Source organism: Vicugna pacos, chromosome 20, assembly GCF_048564905.1.
Source record: "Vicugna pacos chromosome 20, VicPac4, whole genome shotgun sequence".
Classification (NCBI taxonomy): Eukaryota; Metazoa; Chordata; class Mammalia; order Artiodactyla; family Camelidae; genus Vicugna; species Vicugna pacos.
This window is the reverse complement of record NC_133006.1, coordinates 18,288,949-18,310,332: the sequence shown is the minus strand read 5'-3', so window position 1 is coordinate 18,310,332 and position 21,384 is coordinate 18,288,949. Positions and strand designations below refer to the sequence as shown.

At 35.6% G+C, this 21,384-nt stretch overlaps 1 protein-coding gene across 4 annotated transcripts in view; it reads left to right on the top strand.

Moving 5' to 3' along the window:
- The window catches only part of DNAH8 (dynein axonemal heavy chain 8), a 218,669-nt gene that overhangs the window by 8,814 nt on the left and 188,471 nt on the right, over positions 1-21,384 (top strand). For all 4 annotated transcript variants that reach the window (XM_072945080.1, XM_072945081.1, XM_072945079.1 and 1 more), the window contains 7 exons: positions 2,079-2,163; positions 7,290-7,441; positions 8,203-8,392; positions 8,889-9,052; positions 12,994-13,170; positions 15,171-15,284; positions 21,007-21,114. In XM_072945080.1, coding sequence (XP_072801181.1) covers positions 2,079-2,163; positions 7,290-7,441; positions 8,203-8,392; positions 8,889-9,052; positions 12,994-13,170; positions 15,171-15,284; positions 21,007-21,114 — 990 coding nt within the window. The remainder of the gene's footprint in view (positions 1-2,078; positions 2,164-7,289; positions 7,442-8,202; positions 8,393-8,888; positions 9,053-12,993; positions 13,171-15,170; positions 15,285-21,006; positions 21,115-21,384) is intronic.

Genomic DNA, 21,384 nt, shown 5'->3' with positions numbered 1-21,384 from the left:
ATCTAGTCAAAAACAGCGAGGTGATTACCATATGTCTCTGTGTGCCAGGGACAGTCCTGGATTATGCCTACTTTTCTGGCTTAATTATTAACAGTTCCTCCTTTCACTCCTAAAAGGGCCCCAGTGTTGGATGATGAACTTATATGGTCAACCTAACTATAGTAATATATGGCAAACTGACTTTTGTCACATTTCTGGCCGTGACCGCGTCTTCCCTTAACTGCTGCTCCTCCTGAGCAGTCCCTATCCCCCAGCTCCAGCTCTCAGCCTGCTTCCAGCTACCCCACTGCTCCCCCATGCTCACGCTTCTAGGCCTTGGGGTGGTATTGGTTTTCCTCTGTTGCTAGTCCTTTAGTTGCTTCTAGTGCCAGAGCTTCCCTTAAACCCGCTCTGGCCTCTGGAATCGCTTCATTATTATAAAGTTCCTTCAAAACTCCTTTGTTGTGACTCTTTTGCTTCCCAGAACCCTGACCAATACAGACGTTTCTGCTGCATTGGCATTCAGGCTTCTGCTGCTCCCCATTTTACTGCTCCCTTCATTCAGCGCTGCTCACAGTAGCCACTGGGATTGCTCTCCTGGCTTACATGACAGTCTTTTCCAAAGTCAAGATGGGCGCAGCACAGTTTTGTGGAAAGAGCACAGACCTGGAGGCCGAAGGCTGGTGTCCAATTACAGGTTCTTCACTTGTGGTTATGTGTCTTTGGGTCCTTCTCACAGATTCTTTTTAGCTTTAGTTTTCTTTTCTTAAAAAGGGTCATAATAATTCCACTTAAGCTGAATGCAAGATTGTGGTGAAACTCAGATGAACTATTTGTAAAATGTTAAGTATTGTAAGTGAATTTTCACTCTGCAGTCAGGATTTTGGCCCATGACAACTTCACTCTGCTGGTCTCAGGAGTACAATGTGCCTAAAAAACCAGAATTAGTTATATTTGATGTTGAGATGTCTTTTTATCACAATCATATGGTCTACTTTTGAGAATTTGGATGCATTCAAAGCTGATGGGTCATAAAAGTCAGATAGAGCATGAAAGTATGGAGCTGGGCAAGAATAGCTATGCCGGCAGCTTTTATATCTTTCAGATTGTAGCTCTGCAAGAAAGTCAAGTTTATGTGTGAGATGGAAGAGTAGAAAATTAAGGACTAGAATTTTGCAAATGTCTGTAGCTCCATTTCATCTCCCAGGTTGGTGGTATCCAAACGTGGTCCCAGGACCAGCAGCAGCAGCATCACCTGGAACTTTTTAGAAATGCAAATTCCCAGGCCCAGTGTTCTGTATTTTTAAGAGGTTCCCTAGATTCCTCACTGATGCATACTGAAGTTTGAGGACCATTGTCCTTGGGGGAGAGGCTTTGCCAGACCTGAGATGCTTCCTGCAGTAAGTGGTCAGTAAGTTAAGGGGAACCCCATGCCCAAGAGAGACACTTGTGTATGAAATCAGCAGGACTAGGTGAAGGTGGTTTAGTAACTTAGTGTTTCCCAAGTGATATGTGAGGGTTTTTGTTTATGTGGCCTAGTTTTCTACTTACTAAGATGATTATGCTGACTTGTAAGTAATTAAATTCATGCTCATAAATACGGAAGACTCATTATAATAATTTGTTTTTATATTAGTTTGGCTATAGTATGGGTCAAATTACATTGGCTGAAAACATAATTACTCAAGTATTTAGTCAAACAAGACATTTAGCTAATAACGCAAGTTTTGCTGTTCCACGAGTCAGCTTTTAAAAATAATTTCTCTTAATAATAATTCTTTATATTTACCTCCAGTTGACTCATCCGTTTACCCCTGAAAGATTCTGTGAGGCAGGGTCAGGCAAGTGGCTTCACACTTATATATGTAGATCATTAATGTAGGTTTGGAAATAGAACTCACCCTACATTCCAGGTAATTTTGGAGTTAAATTAATTTGAATTCTAATCCTGCCTCTGATTCTAATCCTGCTTCTTTGAGCCTCATTTTATTTACAAAATGATGAGGACTAAGGTATGTAAAATGCCTAGCACAGGGCTTGGTTCATTTTATTATTTCCTAGTCATTTTATTGATGATCATTTTCTCTTTTATTTAACAGCTGGAAGCATTTAATGTTTTTTTTATGAAAGATGGTTGTAAGACATTGAAATTTTTGTACCAAGAAGGAGATGTACCTGGTCTTGGTAAGGATGCTTTGCAAGGGTAATGTGCCAGCTATTCATTAATGAATGTTTAAGTGCAGCTTATCTTTTCTCTTATGCATAGACAATCCTATTTTTATTTATAAAGAAAATTTACCAGGAGCTTACAGCATTACTGTAATGATTTAAGGAGAAAGTATCTTTAAAGAAGTCATTGACCTCTCCTGGGAAGACACATTTTCCCTAGAATTTAATTACATTTTCCCTGAAACAGGTGGTACCATTGTGTACACATGTGTCAGATGACTAGAAATAGTAGTGAAACCACCAGAAAGCTCAGCAGCTGCTCCCTGTAGTCCTGGGTCAGCATTGGTCCTGGGTCAGCATCTGGTGTCTGCTGCAGCTGGCAGTTGGAATATCTCACTTCCCCTACTGTTCAGTTATTCCAGAGAATGATACTTTATCAGGGTATTAAACTTTTGTCTTAATAACTAGGTATATGGACCATCCTTTAGTTTTAGACTACTTACCTCCTAAATCCTGCAGATTTTACCTTCACTGTGTCCCTTCTGTTGGTTCTTTTCTTGCTTTTCTCCTCTGCTGCCTTTAGGCTAGGCTCCTATCTCATGCTTGCCCTAGTATTCCAGAAAACCAGTATCTCTGTTATCAGAGTCCCTCTCTGACATCCACACTACTCACTACCACCAAGTAAATTTTTATTGTCCTGCTTTTGGATTGGGTCCAAACTCTTCATTTATTCCCTTAAGGCCTTTTGTAACCTGGACACACAGAACTTGTTTAGTCTGGTCTCTTATTCTGTTAGACATGAATTTGCTGGTCCCTGTAAGCTGGTCTCTTCATTGCTTTCTGTATATACCCAAGTCATCTCTGTACCCTTTTCTCCACCCTCCCAAACTGTCTCCAAGTGCCTTTCTTCTCTCCCCCCAGCCAAATCCTGCCCCTCCTCTTCATTACCTCATGCATCCTCTGTAGAGCTTTCCTAGTGTTCCAGATCACATCCATCACTATTCTCCAAACTCCTGTCTTATTTAAAGTTTGCATTGTAAAACACAGCTGTTGATTAAATTCTCCTATTTCTACCAGATTATTTAATATATTTAATTCTTCTTCACCAACAAAATATGTAAACTCATAATTGGTGACTGGAACTGCTCTCTGGATTTTCTGACTCTCACAATTCTTATCCTGGGACATTATTGTATGATCCAGATTTTCATAACACATTATAAATTAAAATAGTAGCTGAAAATTATAGAAAGATAAGAAAATGTCTATAATTAGAAGAAAGATTAAAACCTCCACCCACATTCCCACTCACTTAGAATAATCACTGTTAACTATAGAAGGTGAATATCCTTCTATAACTTCTGTTTTATGTATATATATGTATACCTACATATATGTTTTTCACATGTGTATATGCAGTATGTGTGATATGTGTACATACATATACATGCACTGTGTAAACCACTATGTATGTAGTTTTATCTTCTGATCACTAATTTAAATGTTTTTAATGACCCAAATTACAAATATTGCTGCCAGTCTAAGACATATTCAAGGTTCATTGACTCCTTGACATCCAGAGCTGGATATATAATTTGTAGAATTGGACCCGATTTTGCAATTTATATACAATGCATTGTAATTTTTGAAAATTGGGGGCAGACATTCACTACCTGGCATTTGTTGTTATTATAAATTGCCTCAAATATTCTTTGGAAGGGTATAATATAAATAATAATAATGAAATTCTAAAGCTTGAACAAAAAGATAATGTATAATTTTCATTCATCTTGGGCCAAATCCAAGAATGTAGAGCTAGTGAGACCCCTCCTTTTGTGCTGAGATTAGAACACCAGACACACAGAGCTCTCCAAGATGCTCTCGAGTGACAAGATGAATCTGAGACAGGCTCCCTCTGCCTCCACCTTTCCACGACTTTTGGCATTCCTGCTGCATTGAACCACCAAGATGGCTCATAAGTGGCATCTGACGTATTCCAGATGTGCTAGGAGCTGGGACTGCTTTGTGGTTGGCTGACCTTGTACCCACTCTGGTGTTTTGGGTTGTTCATAGATCTTTGTCAAAATTTATGAAAGCACAAGACAGATGAGAAGGGGGAAGTGCATTCTTCAGCTGGAAGAGTGACCAAGTAACTGCAAACTGCTGGCCTTCCTGGGGTCATGCTGGTTACTGCAGACTTCAGCAGCCCAATGAGTTGTTTCTCCAGGCAGTACCTATGCCTATGGCTTATTCACTCAGACCCCAGCCCGCAGGGTCCCGAGGAGGCAAAGCATCATGGGAGTAGGCGGGTACTGAAAGGGATTTTAAGGGGCCAAGGTAGGCCTGAGAAGGAAGCCACTTTCCCCATACTCAGTGCCCTGCGGGATTCCAACACCCTGTTGCCCTAATTATCTTTCTAAATGGTCTTAGTCCAAGTTTGGAGCTCAGGGTGGATTTCACGGCAGTAGCAACAGAGCATGAAAGTTTCCATGTCTTCTACACAGGATGTCCTGTCTGGCATATGTGCAGGATTATCCCAGACCAGGTGTTGTTTTCTTAAAATGCTTATCACACCCTCCATCCAAGGTGTGCACACCCTGGGCCTGGAGGGAGGAGGGGATCACAGGTCGACACTGTGCCACACACTGGTTTAAAGCTTGGTTCTAGAGATGGGCAGAAGTGAGGTGGTCAACTCTTGACTCACTGGGTCACACTGGGAAAGTTATTTAACCTCTCCAGGCCTTGGTTTCCTCATCTGTAAGTGGATCCCACTTCATGGGATTGAGAAGACCATGGTATGTGCCAGGCTCAGGGCAAGTGCCATATAAACTTTGCCTCACTCCCTAGAAGTCTTATCCATCAAGATTATAGTCCAGTTTCAGAAAGAAAAAGGAACTCAATAGCCATGAGAGTTTGTTCAGCCTTCTCTCAATTATTTGCAAAAACATTACATTTCCTGTTTTGGGACCATCTTACCTGAGATATGCCTTTTAGTTTATTTAAACTAAAAAACAAAAATAGTTTATAGATGCATTATAAAGATGAGATCCAACTCTATATATTATTCTGTGGTAGCTTTTAAAAATTGCTAGTGTTCTTTTTTCCATGTCACTGATATATTTCTACAGTTAAATTTTAAACAGTTGCACTGTATTTCATTAAGCTGATGTAACTATTATTTTCAAAACTTATCTATTATTAGAATTTAGGTTGTTTACAACTTTTTGCTCGTTTAAACAATGCATCAATGAATATCATTAAAGTTAATTCTGTGTTGATTAAGAAGACTTTTTAGGAAGAATTTTCAGGAGAGGAATTGCCAGAAGAAAGGATATACATACTTTTAATTACTGTTTTTGCTACTTCTAAAAATAATACATTTATCAACTTGGTAAATATTCTTCAACATGTCTTTCTTATATGCATGCAAATATAAACACTATCATTTTCAAAATATACTTATATAACAAATTTTATTCTTAATTTAACTTTTTGGATGTGACAGTATAGCCTAGACATTTTTTATGTCATTAAATATAGATTTGCCTCATTTAAAAGATGCTGTATAGTATTCCATAGTACAGCTGCATTTGGGGTTTTAGAAGCCATTTTCCTATGATGACTCTATCAGCCAGGAATATGTTCAGCTGTAAGTAGTGGAAATCCTAATAGTGGCTTAAAAAAACAGAGAGTCTATTTTGCTCTCATAACGAGGTAGGCAGTGGCTAGCAATGGTTCAAGTGCTCCGCAGTGCCATCAGAAGCCCAGATGCTTTTTTCTTTCTATTCTGCCGTTCTTAACATGTTGCTTTGTGTTCAAGTTTGCCCTATGTGGTTACAAGATGAAGCTCTAGACATCATGTGCAAGTTCAAGGCATAGGCAGGAGAGGGCTCTGCTAGTCACACTTCTCCCCTTTATTAGGAAAGCTCAAGCTGTTTATGTCTTATTGGCCAGAATTCTGTCCCATGACTACCCTACAGGATAGGGAGGCTGAGAGAAGCAGTTATCTCCCTAGGAGTGTATGTACACACTGCTGAATGGGACAAGTTCAGGTTCTCTTATCCAGGAAAAAGGGGAAGATATTAAGGGTAAAGGTAGCTCTGTGCAGACCTCCATGAATGAGCATTTGAGCTTCACATTGCTACATACCATGTCTCAGGGTTCTTTGGCTGCAAGCAACAGAAATAGACTCTGGCTTATGTAAGCAAAAAATTTAAAATGTTTGGGTAGTTCACAAAATTCAGAACTATTTGAATTACTAGGCCTTGGGAAAAACAGGAATAGATCATTTCTATGGGTTTCAAGGCAGTTTCTTTAGGGTTCATCAGTAGATTGACATCTCTCAAATCCCGTTACCTTTGTGCGTCTCCATTCAAGGTTTATATTCTTGCAGAGAGTCTAATTAGCCTAGTTTTCATATGCCCACCCTTACAGGGCTCTGACACTGGTGTCCTGCGGAATCAAAGAGCAGGAGAAATCCCCTAAACCCAAAGGAAGGAGGGCTGGGCACACAAAAGATGTTTGTGGTTTTGTGATGGGAAGTTAAAATTTTCTTTTATCGTACTTTAAATTGGTTATGGTTGTGAATGGAAAGATTGTTGATTTTTGTATCTTTAAAATTGGAACCAGCCATTTAACAGAATTCTCATATTTTTAATAGTTTTTAAACACTGAGAAATATTTCTAATTAAACGATAAATTTGCATTGAAATTAGTTCAAGGAAGGATTTAAAATAAGTTCAGTGCTCTGAGTGTGTTTAGTAGAGGACAGGATCTTCTTGGTGAATTAGTGAAGATTTCCCTGAGTGGTGACATTTCAGCTGAGATCTGAAAGATTAGTAGGAATTAGGGAAGCAAAGGGTTGAGGATGGAATAGGAGAAGAGTTTGCATGAAGGCCCTGCCTGAGGCTAGGCCAAAAGAAGCAAAGTGCAGAACTCAGGGAAAGGCACCAGAGGAGGCTGCAGTTTAAGATTTGCAATTATTGACATCTTTTTGCAGACAAAAAAAATTTATTCTACAATCATATTGAAAACTTCTTATAGTAAAGTAAAGCAGAGAGCAAAGCTGTAAGATCCACAGTGATTTATCACATTTGATCAGTTACATGATCATAGGCTAAGTTCTTGACTTTTGTTTTCAGAATGTGGTCGAACTATTGCTGGAGCAACCAAAGGAGCAAAAATGATGAGATTATATGTAGACAACGCAGCCCCAGAGAAACTAAAAGGACTGTGTGTATTTTTTGTTCGCTGTCACAATGATGTTGCTATAAATATTAAAAATATTCATGAGGTATGTTTAAAATTTTTTTCATATATAGTTAAACATTTTTGCCAGCTATATTTGAGATATAATTAATGTGTAACATTATGTAAGTTTAAAGTGTATGAAGAATTGATTTAATACACACATACACTGCAATATGGTTACCACCATAGCTAACACCTCCATCACCTAACATAATTACCGTTTTTTCCCCTTTTTTGGTTAATGGTATTTAAGATCTACTGTCTTAGCAGCTTTTGAGTACATAGTACAGTATTGCTAACTACATTCACCATTCTGTACAGATTCTCCAGAAATTACTCGTCTTATAGCTGAGAGTTTGTATACTCTGAGCAATCTTTTTTTCCATCCAAATTTCTGGGCAGAGAGCTAGTTGCGTTGCTCTTTCCTGGGACTGACATGAATTTTTCTGGTCCCCTTTTCATGGGCAGGGCAACTTTCAACTGAGAACTTTCTTTATGCCGGCGGCTAAGTTTTATTTCCTTCACGTAGTTTAAACTCCAGACTGCTATCTCCTTCCCTGTGCAGAAAATAAAGCACCTGGGAAAGTGTTCACTTGATGAGCAAGCATGTGAATCATTAAACAGTGGCAGAATATAAGTGTGTTGATTTTAGAACTCAACAATATTCACAACCTCTTAAGTTTTCCTAGTAGTTTGTAAGTTGTGTTATCTATGCTTATTGTATTAACAATACAAATAGGTTATGATTTTCAGTTCTCTAATTTGGTCAGCATATAAAATAACCTTTGAACACCACCCTTTCAGGATGTGCTATTTACTGTTTTGGATGCATCAAAGGGACTCCTAGTTGGGATTAGGAATATACTGGCAAATATATTTCTACCAGCTATTCTTGCAACAAATAATTGGGGTGCTTTAAACCAGTCCAAGCAAGGAGAATCTGAAAAACATATTTTCACTGAAACCATCAACAGGTACCTTTCATTTTTAGATGGTAAGTATAACATTTAATGTTAAATAAATTTTAAAAATGAGTAAATTAGCTATATGATATGTTACTAAAAATAAGCATTAGAGAAAATTTTTCATTTTAAAACATGTCAAAGTAATTATGAGACCTAGAGATAAGCTATCAGATCATTAGAATCTCTCTTTCCAGGGATCTTAGCAGGAGTAAGATACGTTTTCTTTTTTATTTTCCATTGTAAAAGGAGGATTCTCTTTCTATATTATCTGTGAAAACTTTTTACCATATTTAAAAATAAATTTTTTATTATGAACTTTAAAAAATGTGTAATTGTATTATTTCATATAGTTAAAATACACATTTCATTAACAGATCACCCAGTCACAATCTAATGATCAATTAGAATTGTATTTCTATAAAGTATTAGATCCCCAACATTTTAGTAATTACAACTTGAAACTACACTTTGACATTTAATACATTGACATTAAACACTTCTTAAATATAATTTTTTCCCTTTTAGGTGCTAGATTAAGTATTGAGGGAACAGTTAAGTTAAAGGAGATAGACAATGTTGATTTTTCCAAACTGCATACCTTTGAAGAAGTGACAGCTGCAGCTAGCAATTCAGAAACTGTTCGTCAGCTAGAGGACGCCCTGATGATATGGTATAAACAGATCGAACAGGTAAGCTGACTTGAGTTATTTCATCAGACGTGAGTCGTAGTTCTCATTTGTCCTGCTCACTGCAATTTGTCCCTAAAACTAAAGGAAAGAGGAGTCTTCCAGATTCTATTGTAAGACGCAGCCTGTTCTTGGCTCTAGTGCAAGATCATTGTTCCCTATGGACCATGTAAAATCAATTTTAAGACATTTCTCACATAAAGAAGGAAATCGTAGTAACAATATGGGTTGAAAATGAAATAATGAAGAATCAAGAATAGCCAGCATTTAGCTCCAATACTTTATATATTGTTCATGCTCTTCATGAGAGAGGAAAGGGCACAGTGAAGAGAATATAGCTGCACTGCTAGACACTTAATAAATACATCTGGGTTGACCAGTGGAATTGTCAACTTGTCTGTGTTGACAGAGAGATTCAAACTAGGCTCATTCATATCAGTACTACAGAGGCAAGTGTGCAGTTCTCTGGCCAAATACATTTTCTCTGTCAGTAAGAAAAGCAGTGATAGGAATGTGGTATGTGTCAACATTCTAAGAGACGCCAACTTCCACTACAAACGCTGCCCAAAACTGGATACTATGTAATTGCTTTAAACAGAAAGAAGCCAACTCACAGATCTCTAGTTCATGAGCGTAGGATAATGGAACTAGAGAAGAAAATCTTCAGTTGAATGAGGACCAGGGGAGAAAAATCTTAAGCAAGCAACAGTTAGAGGAAAGCATTTCTGATTTTATTTCTCTTAGAATTGTTAGCAGGAGGGAAATGCAATTGGAGTAGAAAAATTGGAAGACCTTGGAAACTCCACCAAAGCCTGGAGTGCTGGCCACCGTATTTGCTTCCAGGTGCCACTGGATGATTGCCCAGCAGAGGACTCCTGCAGCCACCTGCTAGGCCACTGGAGGAAGGGGGAGTTGTAACCCATTGTGGAAATCAAGCTGTGTCCTAAACAATGGCCGAGGAGATTTTCTCCAATTACTATGATCAATCAGTATAGATCTTCTTTCATAATGAGCAAGCAAAAGAAAATAGCTTGACGTAAGGAGATTTAGCAACTTGAAATAAGAAAATCAAGTTGGGCAGTTGTAGCAGATGGCCTCCAATTAAGCAGAATCAGTGCAAGAAATGGGAGAGATCTTTCAAAAATTACATTTAAAATTAACCCTAATCTGTCATACACAAAAATTAATTCAGGATGGATCATGGACATAAATATGAAAGCTAAAACTAAAAAAAATAGAACATTAATGAATCTCAAAAACATGTTGAAGGAGTAAGTCCAACCTTAAAAATATAATGTAAAAAATAAAACAAAAACTATACATGAACCAGAACATAATGTAGGATTATATTAATATCTTTTTAAGAAAGATATAAAACCCAGAAGCCATGAAAGAAAAAGCCGACATATTTGACTACATAAACATTTTTTAAAGTAACTGCTATATGGCAGAAATCACTTATATATATAAAATGCAAAATATGTATTTGTGTTTAAAATCTTTACACATAAATGGTATAATAGCATTATAATCCCTTTTACAGTTCTTTTCCCCCTCATTTAACATCCTCTTTCATCCATGTTGGTAGAAGTAAATTTAATTCATTCACTTAACTATTGTCTGGTATTCCTCTATGAACAAATCAGTTTATTATATAGATTTCCAGACATTTAGGAGACATTTAAACTATGTCTAGTATCCTCTGTTTAAAGAGGTAGAGAAGTCTATTCATCCATTCCCTCAAAAAGATGATTGTTTCTACTTTTTTTTTCAATTAAAAACAATAATAATACATTTTCAGTGAATAGTTCAAGTCTTGTTTGCACGTGTTCAACAGTTTCCCAGGGAATTGCTGAGAGCAGTGGTGTATATATCTTTTACTGGGTATTGCAAAGCCCTCCAAATAGTGGTTATATTAACTTGTGCATTTTTACAGAAGTAAATGAGAGTTTCTGGGCCTTCATATCTTTCCTTACACTTGGGATTGTCAGATTTTTAATGGTTGCCAGTATGTTGGGTGTGAACTGGTATCTTGATTTCTTTTACATTACCCTGAACACTATTGAGGCTGAGCATGTTTAATGGCTATTTTGATTTCCTCTTTGTTGAATTGCCTATTCATATCCTTTACCTAGTTTTCTTTCAGGTTGTTCAATGATATCTTTCTGAATTGTTGGAGTTTAAATAATATTTTCTGAAAGTTAATCTTTTGTTAGTCCCCATTGTGTCCTGAATTTTCATTTGGTATGATAGCTTTAGTCATGTGGAAATTTTACATTTTAATGTAAATATATTAGTTACAAATGGTAATCCAGCCTCAGTTTAGCTATCTCCAGTGACTAGAAACTTTGTGCTTTTTTGTATTTTACTCAGGAGAAACACTTTCTTACTCTAGTGTTATGAACATATTCTCCTAAATAATTTATTTTAGATATTGAAACATACAAAAATGAACAATAAGTGAGTAATAAAATTAATAATAAAATGAACAAATTACTATAAAATGAACACCTGTGTAACCTTTGCACAAATTAAGAAATAGAACATAACCAGCACCGTGCAATCTCCATGCATTTCTCTTCCCAGTTTTAACTCCCTTTTGTTCTCTCTACTGGTAAGCATTTTCTTGACTTTTATGATGTTCAGTTCCATGCTTTTCTTTATAGTTTTACCCCCACCTCTTATATTTTCATTAAAAGCTTCATCATTTTGTTTTTAACATTTAGCTTTTTAATCTGTCCAGAATTATTTTTGTATGTATGTATAAGGTGAGGTAGGAATCTAATTGTGCTTTTTTCCCCATATGGTTAGCCAGTTGTCCCAGAACTGTTTAATATGTTAATCACCCATTGTGGGTCGGGTGCCTCTGAGGAAACACAACTGTCACCCAGATTTAGGTGACATGGTGATCAACGTGTTAATAGTCCATTCTTTCCAAACAAGCGTGTAATATCTATTGAGTTTCTAGATCCCTTTGTCTAGCCTGTTGGTCTAATTATTTTGTGCACTAGTACCATGCTGCTTTAATTTCTGTAGCTTTTTGCTGAATCAGCATTTGGTATGGCAGCTCTTTCAGTATTTTTCCTTAAAATTGGGTTGATTATTTCTGGTTAATTGTTCTTCCACATAGATTTTAAGACTGGTTTGTTAAGTATCATGAGAAAAAAAATCTTGTTGAGATTTTGATTGGAAATTCATTGAATGTATACACTAATCTAGAGAAAATCACCATCTTTATATTATTGAGCTTTTCCATCCATAAGCATGGAATGTCTCTTCATTTAGTTAGGTTTTCTTTCGTGTGCTGAAAGTAAGTTTTCTGATTTTCTCCAAAATGATCTTGCACTTCTTTTGTTTGTCTCTAGATATCTTATCATTGTTACTACTTGTTGTAGCAAATGCTGTCCTTCTGGAAATTACATTTTCAGATTGCTAGATGACTTGTAAAGAAATGCTACTGATGTTTATACACAAAACCTTACTGGACAATCCAGTTTGTTCACTTTTTATTAATTCTAAAAGTTTGTCTTTAGATAGTCTCATATTTTTGAACTGTGGCCAACCACTCCATCTGTGATTATGCCATTTTTGTTTTTTCATTTCCAATTCTTATATATTTTATTTTACTTGTCTTCTTGTATGATCTCTATGACCATGCTGAATAGAAGTGGGTGATGATAGTGGCAGAATTGTCTTGTCCTTGGTTTTAAAGTGATATTTTCTAAAATTTCATCCTTAAGTATGATGTTTGCTATAGATATTTGGTAGACACTAATTATTATGGTAAAGAAATTCCCTTCTAGTCTTAGTTTTCTAAGATTTTTAAAAATACTATTCAGTGTTGGATGTCATTTATACTTTTAAGTTTCTTTGAAAAGGTGCAAATAATAAGGTTTTAACAGAAGAAAGAAACATTTCTGTAATCTGAATGTTTTTGGTTGCAGATACTTATTGAGAGCGAGCAGATGAGAAAAGAAGCTGATGACTCAGGTCCACTCACCGAATTAGAGCACTGGAAACGCATGTCAGCCAAATTCAATTACATCATTGAACAGATTAAAGGGCCAAATTGTAAGGCTGTCATAAATGTGCTTAATATTGCACACTCCAAACTCTTAAAGGTACAAGGCCTTGTATTTTAAAGTTTGGTATACTTCAGAACAACCAACTGGAAAATTATCCTTGAACTGCTTCCTCACGTCACATGCTTCAAATCACATATTTAGAAGTGTTGAACTTTGAGTAAGGCCATCTCATATACCTTAATTACTTCCAGGAGAGGAAAAGGAAGCATAGAAATGAAGATTTATTTCTCGATATTTTGCACACCAGTTTTGACAATACTACCGTGGGATGATTGCCATTTATTTTAAAATAGTGTTTGAAATTGTAGTCAATAGAGGTTCATTGCAATAAAGAATTACATGGAAAGTCAAAAGCAAAAATGACCTCTGAGAATGTCCATCTCATCCCCACTAGTCCATGTCCTTTCCTAGAGGTCATATTTATTAACAGTTTGGCTTGATTCTTTCCAGGTCCTTTTCTGTTTCTTTATTCTTCCTTTAAAAATATATGTCTGTTTTGTGTTTCTAATTTTAAAAAATTACTTAGTGTCATACTCTGTTTCTCTTCAGCTTCTCTCCCCCGAAAAGCATACATTGGAGAGTTATGCCTGTCAGATCAAGCTGTGTAGTTTTCCAGAATGTTAATGCACCAGGTTTTATCTAGTCATTTTCCTGCTTTTAGAAAAATTGTCTCCTTTCTTCTTTTCAGCAGGCTTGAGATAAGATTCACATACTATTCATTTCTCCCATTTAAAGAGTAAAATCCAATGGTTTTTAGTATATTCACAGAGTTGTACAACCATCACCACAATCAATTTTAGAACATTTTCTTCACCTCAGGAAGATACCCTGCCACTGTTTAGCTGTCATCTCCTGTCTCTGCCTGTATCCCTTCTCATACGTTAGCCCTAAGTAACCACCAATCTACTTTTTATCTCTGTAAATTTGCCTATTTTGGACATTTCATATACTGTGTGGTCTTTTCTTATTGGCTTCTTTCACTTAGCATAGTGTTTTCAAGGTTGTAGCATGGATCAGTATTTATTCCTTTTCATAGCTGGATAATATTCCATTGTATAGATAATGTCACATTTTATCCATTTATGGATATATGTGTTGTCTCTACTTTTTGGCTGTTATGAGTAATGCTGCTGTGAACATTGCTGTACACATTCTTGCATGGACATATGTTGTTATTTTTCTTAGGTATATACCTAAGAATGGAATTTCTGGGTCAAATGGTAACTCCATGTTTAACTTTTTGAGGGAAATATTTCCTTCTCCATGTGTTCACAAACATTACTACAGTTAAAGCTTCTATATGCATACAAGCAAGTATTTTCCCAGGGTATATACTCCACAACTTTGTTAGTACTTACTATCAGTTTAAAAAAAATTTTTTTTGGGCCAGTCTAACATGTGGAAAATGGTTTGTTGTGTTTTGCCTTTCCTTATTAATAGTGAAATTGTACATCCTTTAAAGTTTATTGGCTATTTGCATTTACTCTCCTATGAATTGTCTGTTGATATCTTTCCCCCATTTAAAAAATTCCAGATATTATTTTGTACTGACTTTAGTAATTCTTTATTACTATGGCTATTAATCATCTGTTATATACATTGTATGAGGCAACCCACCGTGGTCCTTGAGCATCTCTGCACATTCTTGCTGAATATGGAAAGTTCACTTTGCTGAAGGGAATATTTTCTTGGAATAATGCTCTGTTTTAATAACTTAGCCCATTCTTGAAGACCCAGAATAATGTAATGTCACAAACAACTAACCTAGAATAGCCACTCCAGGCAGAAGTAGGTCCAATTTAAGCCTACAAACAGGGTGTTAGTTATAAACAGAGTCTTCAGTGTTAGTAAATCACTTACGGTGTTTATAATAACTTTAAGTCTTAAATATATGTAAGAAAAAGATGTATCATTCACATTTAAGTGTATACTATTTTAGTACATGTATGATTAGGGAAGATAGCTTGAATTTCTTTATTAAGCCTTAGCACACTGGTATATTTGGCTGTTTCATAGGATTCTTATACTTTTTTTAGAATTGGCGTGATTTGGACGCAAGAATCACAGATACAGCAAATGAATCAAAAGATAATGTCAAATATTTATACACTCTAGAAAAAGTATGTCAACCTCTCTATAACTATGATCTAGTAAGTATGCTTTTTAAAGTGTAGTTTTTAAAATTAATGCATTTTGGTATGTGTGTATTGGGAAAAACATGTACTACAGAAAGTTATTTAAAAGATATCTTTTCCTATTATGTATCTATAATGAACTATATTTTAACCCACATTTAAATATATAGTATTATCGTAAGTATGATGTCATTTGTGAATTGAGCAAGACAAATATATTGGTTATTCATTGCTTCATAACAAATTACTCCAGAATTGAGTGGCTTAAAACAAATAAGCATTTGTTATACCACAGGTTTTGTAGATCAGGAATCCAGGCACAGCATAGCTGAGTGCCTTTGCTTCTTATGAGGTTTCTTATAAGGCTGCAGACAAGCTGCTGGCTGGAAATATGGTATCTTCTGAAGGGAAGGTTGACTAGTGGAGGGTTGATTTCTAAGCTCACTCACATGGTTGTTGGCAGGCCTCAGTTGCACACCACATGGGTCTTTGCACATGACAACTCACTTCCCCTAGAGTGAATGATCCAAGAGTGAGCAAGAGAGAGTGCCCAACCAGCATTGACCTGATACCAAAGCCAGAGAAGGACACTACAAGAAAATAAAATTATAGGTCAATATCCCTGATGAATATAGATGCAGAAGTTCTCAACAAAATACTAGCAAACCAATTTCCACAGCACATTAAAAAAGATCACACACCATGACCAAGTGGGGTTTATTCCTGGGAAGCAAAGATGGTTCAACATATGCAAATCAATAAATGTGATACACCACAGTAATAAAATTAAAGATAAAAATCATATGATTATTTCAATAGATGCAGGGAAAGGATTTGGCAAAATATAACATCCTTTAACTATAAAAACTCTAAACCGTTTGGGTATAGAAGGAATATACCTTAACATAATAAAATACTATATATGACAAGCCCACAGCTAACATCATAGTCAATGGTGAAAAACTGAAAGATTTTTCTCTAAGATTAGGAACAATACAAGGATAACCACTCAAAACTTTTATTAAATGAAGTAACTGGAAGTCCTAGCCAGAGCAGTCAAGCAAGAAAAATAAATAAAAAGCATCAAATTGGAAGGGAAGAAGTAAAACTCTCTTTGCTTGCAGGTAAATATGATATTATATGTAGAAAACCCAAAAGACACCACCAAAAAACTGTTAGAACTAATAAATGAATTCAGTAAAGTTGCAGGACATAAAATTAACGTACAGAAATCAGTAGCAGTTCTATACACTGACAACAAAACAGATGAAAAAGAAATTAAGGAGACAATTTCATATACAATAGCATCAACAAAATACTTAGTAATAAATTTAACCAAGTAGGTGAAAGGTTTGTATACTGAAAACTGTAAGACTGATGAAAGAAACTGAAGATGACACAAATATATAGAAAGATATCCCATGTTCATGAATTGAAAGAATGAATATTGTTAAAATTTCCATACTTCCCAAAGCCATCTGTAGATTCAGTGAAATCCCTATCAAAATTCCAATGACATTTTCCCCAGTAATAGAAAAAAAAATTTGTGTAGAACCACAGAAGACCCTGAATAGTCAAAGCAATCCCAAGAAAGAACAAATCTTTCTGATTTAAAGCTCTACAGCAAAGCTATAGTAAATAGTATGGAACTGGTGTAAAAACAGACACACAAACCAATGAGGTGCAATTGAGAGATCAGAAATAAATCCTTGAGTATACAGTAAACTAAAATTTGACAAGGGAGCCAAAAATACTCAATGGGAAAAGGATAATCGCTTCAATAAATGATGTTGGGAAAACCAGATAATCACATGCAAAAGAATGAAATTGGATCTCTGTCTTATAGCACTCACAAAAATTATCTGGAAATGGGCTAAAGACTTAAACGTAAGACCTGAATCCATAAAACTCCTAGAAGAAAACATTGTCATCAGTCTTGGCAATGATCTTTTAAGATACGAGGCAAAACCCACAATCAGTAGAAGTAAAAATAAACAAAAAAAAAATCATCAAACTAAAAAGCTTATGCACAATGAAAGAAACAATTAAAAAATAAGAAGGCAACTTACGGAATGGGAGAAAATATTTACAAACTATATATTAGTTAAGGGGCTAATATCCAAAATATATAAAGAACTCATATAACTCAATAACCAAAAAAGAAACAAAGCAATAAAAAACAGAAAAATTGAATAGACATTTTTCCATAGGAGTCATTTGAATGGCTAACCTGAAACTACATGAAAAGATGCTTGATATCACTAATCATCAAAGAAATGCAAATAAAAACTACAATTATCTATCACTTCATACCTGTTAGAATGGCTGTCATCAAAAACACAAGAGATAAATAGTGTTAGTAAACTAGGATATGGAGAAAAGGAAATTCTTGTGCAGTGTTTTTGGGAATGTAAATGGGTGCAGCCACTCCGGAAAACAGTATGAAGTTTCCTCAAAAAATTAAAAATAGAACTACCATGTGATCCAGCAGTCCTACCTCTGGGTCTGTATCCAAAGTAAAGGAAGTTAGGGTCTTGAAAAGATATCCGCGCTACCATGTTCATTACTCACAATAACCAAGGTGGGGCGGCAGGCAGCCAACTGTCTGGTGTCCATCTCTTTCTCTCTCACCCTCTCTCTCTCTTTTTATGCTTATGTGTATGTGTGTATATGTGCTCGTAGAAACAGAGGGTAAAATGTTCGTTGCCAGGGGCTGGGGGAAGGGGAAATTGGGAAATTTTGGTCAACAGGTACAAACTTACTGTTATAAGTTGAATAAATTCTGAGATCTAATATACAGCATGGTGATTGTAGCTAACAATACCATATTATATACTTGAAAGTTGCTAAGAGTGTCATCTTAAATGTTCCTACTACACACACACACACACACACAAAAGTAATTATGTGCAGTCATAAAGGTGTTAACTTTATGTAATTATTTCATAATATATGTGTGTAATTAGATCATCATGTTGTACACCTTAAATTTATATGTCAACTATATCTCAATAAAACTGGAAAAAAGAGAAGGTAATTGGGAAATTATCTTCTAATATTAGAAAGGATAAATATTAAAAAGGCTACTTTTAACTATTTGTTAGGAACTCTGAGATTTTTTTTAAATGCTAGGAACCAAGGAAATTGATAACTAAATAAAATAATATTGACTTTAAAAAAGAGAGAATACTGAAGTTGGAAGCCACTGCCTTTTTATAACCTAATCTCAAAGTGACATCCTATTGCTTCTGCTGTATTCTGTTAGAAGCAAGTCAGGAAGGCTAGTGTACACCCAGGGGAAGGGGGATTATAGGTGGGTGTGAATACTGTGAGTGTGAACATCGTTGGGGTCATCTTAGAGGCTGCCTACCATGGTGGATAGTTCCCAGTTTACGGATTAGGAAACCAAAACTCATGATGGCATTTGCCATTGTCACTCTGCAAATCAGTAAGGCAGCACAGGACCCATCTTCTAGTTTCTAACCTACTTTTCTCAGAATATTCATATCGATAGAGTTCCTTTAGAGGACATATTAGTACTTTCAATTACTTTTTTTTAAGTTCATATTAGTTTTTGATTTATAACTTACTGATATTTCATAGTGTCTCATATGAAATACAAAAATTAAAGAAAACGCCCTATCCTTTCTTTAGATAGGGGAAATCAAGGAAACTATTTGTTGAGAACTTCAGGGCAGTGTTTCCCAGTTTTGACTGGGTGTTGCCTTTTTTTGTGAATCACTTTTAGGCAAGAGTTGCCCAGACAGTTCTATTTTTAAAGATGTCTGCGTCTTGAGAACCTCTGGCCTTTTTTTGGTAGGCATTCTACTACATACTTTTCATACAGTTTCACTCTGTATGCACAACAATGCTCATTTTAAAGATTAGAAATCCAAGTTTGAGCATTTCTACAGCCATAAGTGATGGGACTGAGTTTGAATCCAGTACTCTTTGGCATTATGGGTTGTTTTTTTCCCACTTTACTATGCTGCTTTTTCAAGGTATTCTCTAAGCTCTAAAGCTCTCAAAATAATTTATATTAGTGTCTGTTACACATACTCAGCATACTGCATTCTCGTTTTTGTAGAGACAGTTACATCCTCCACATAGATGGCACCATTGGCCAAACAGCTTGATTGGCCAATCTTTTGGGGGCAGAATAAATGCTGCTTTCATCCTAGAGGCAGTGAAAGGGGCAGAGTCTATGTCCCATATCACTTAGATTTGCAGAAGAGTGATGTGTAGGAGCAGTTCATACCCATCCCAGGAGGGCATTGGGAGCCAAAGAGTTCAATGCAGGTGCAGAGGGAAAGATGTAGGATTGAGAGTCCAGGGCAGGTGAAATTCTTACTGCCATGTGGGAATCCATCATCCATCAGGAAGCACCATGAGAAAGAATAAGACGACTTCTCAGAAGCAGTCTTTTAATTGATTCCATAAAGAGATGGTGGACTTTAACTTACAACATATTTGTATTGTTCTTGTTTGCAAAGAATTCTGACTTTTCTTAAACCTCATTCGATACTGACTTCTACCCCTACTATCAGCAACTGGACTTCTGTTGGGAACCTTAAAATCTGTCTTTCATAAGAACATTTTATTTCATTTCTTAGGTGTTTCTGTGTATATGACCATGAGTAAAGAAAACCAAATAATACCATGATAGAGAAATATTGTCATTGCTTGTTTCACTTAGGAGCTCAGTGATTTGATTTCCTAGCTTTACAACATGTGCAATTAAAATTTGTGTCTAAGAAAAAGTAGAATTATCATATACCATGGGCATCTGGGGTTACTCACAAGAGTTGAAGATACACATATTAAATACACATATTCCTAAAGCCTACTCTAGAATGCCTGCCAACAAGTACCTCGTGGTGTAAAAAAATAATAGATGGAGTGAATATAGCAAAATGTTAACATTTGTCAAATCTGGGAATGGATGTAGGTGGTCATTATAATATTTTCTGTACATTGTACTTTATATATTTAAAGCTTTTCACTATAAAAAGTAAACTTGGAAGAAAGATACAGTGCTTTTTATTGTTATCAAGACCTTTAAATTTTAAGGTGTACTAACTTCAGCTTCTTGGTTTAAAGGACTTGTTTAAATTCATATAATTTTCAGATCTTTTAGTTTTGATATTCTTTTCATCTAAGTAATTTAAAAAACTTCATTCAATTATGCTAGCCACAGATTACCTTATTATTATCATTTTATTATTATTGAGCTTTTAACATTCTTTGATGTAGGAATGTTTTGAACATTATCTTTTGAAATTAGGTAAGTACTAACAGTATTGAGTCAAATAATTTCTTCCCCCTCCTATACCCACTATTTCTGTTGTTTAAAAAATTCTTTTTTTCTCATTTTCTTTATTTTCATTGAAAGCAACCAACAATTGCTGTTTAGTTTGTAACTGTCATTTCAGCAGAAGTGTAGAGGACTCATGCTTCCATTTCTTATTGATAAAATTTAATGAATTTTCTGTTTAGTGTTTCACTTTATCATCCTGGAATTGTGTTGTAGGCATTATCTTCTATTATGTATTCTATATATAAAATGTCTGAACACTGTGTGTAGATAGTTAAGCTGAGGATATGTTTAGTAAAATTTGACTTTAAGATTAAAATGTTACATTATTCTATGTATGTTTAAAGTTCTGAATATTATAGGATACTGGTTATTAAAAATATAAACATACGATGGAATTCATTTAATGTATTTCAACTTTAGGTTTCCATGGCACATGGAATACAAAACTTGATTAATGCCATCAGAATGATTCACAGTGTGTCAAGGTATTATAATACTTCAAAGAGAATGACCTCATTGTTTATCAAGGTAAGTTTCTAAGGGAAGAAGTCACACACATGACCCTGTGAGAAAGTTAACATTCCTTTCCCTCTGAGCCAGGGAGGGGAAATGGGAAGTTTGGGTGCCCCTCAGAGTTCTGGATTTTCATCCCATGTGGACAAGAAAAGAAAGGTGTTGACTGGAGTCAGCTGTACTTAGTTGAAGGGGGGGACCTTTCTCCTTGTCAGATGTAAGCCCCCAGTTTTTTGTTTAAATGTAGCTGGTGATTTTCTAATTTATTCATTCCAAATAATTTTG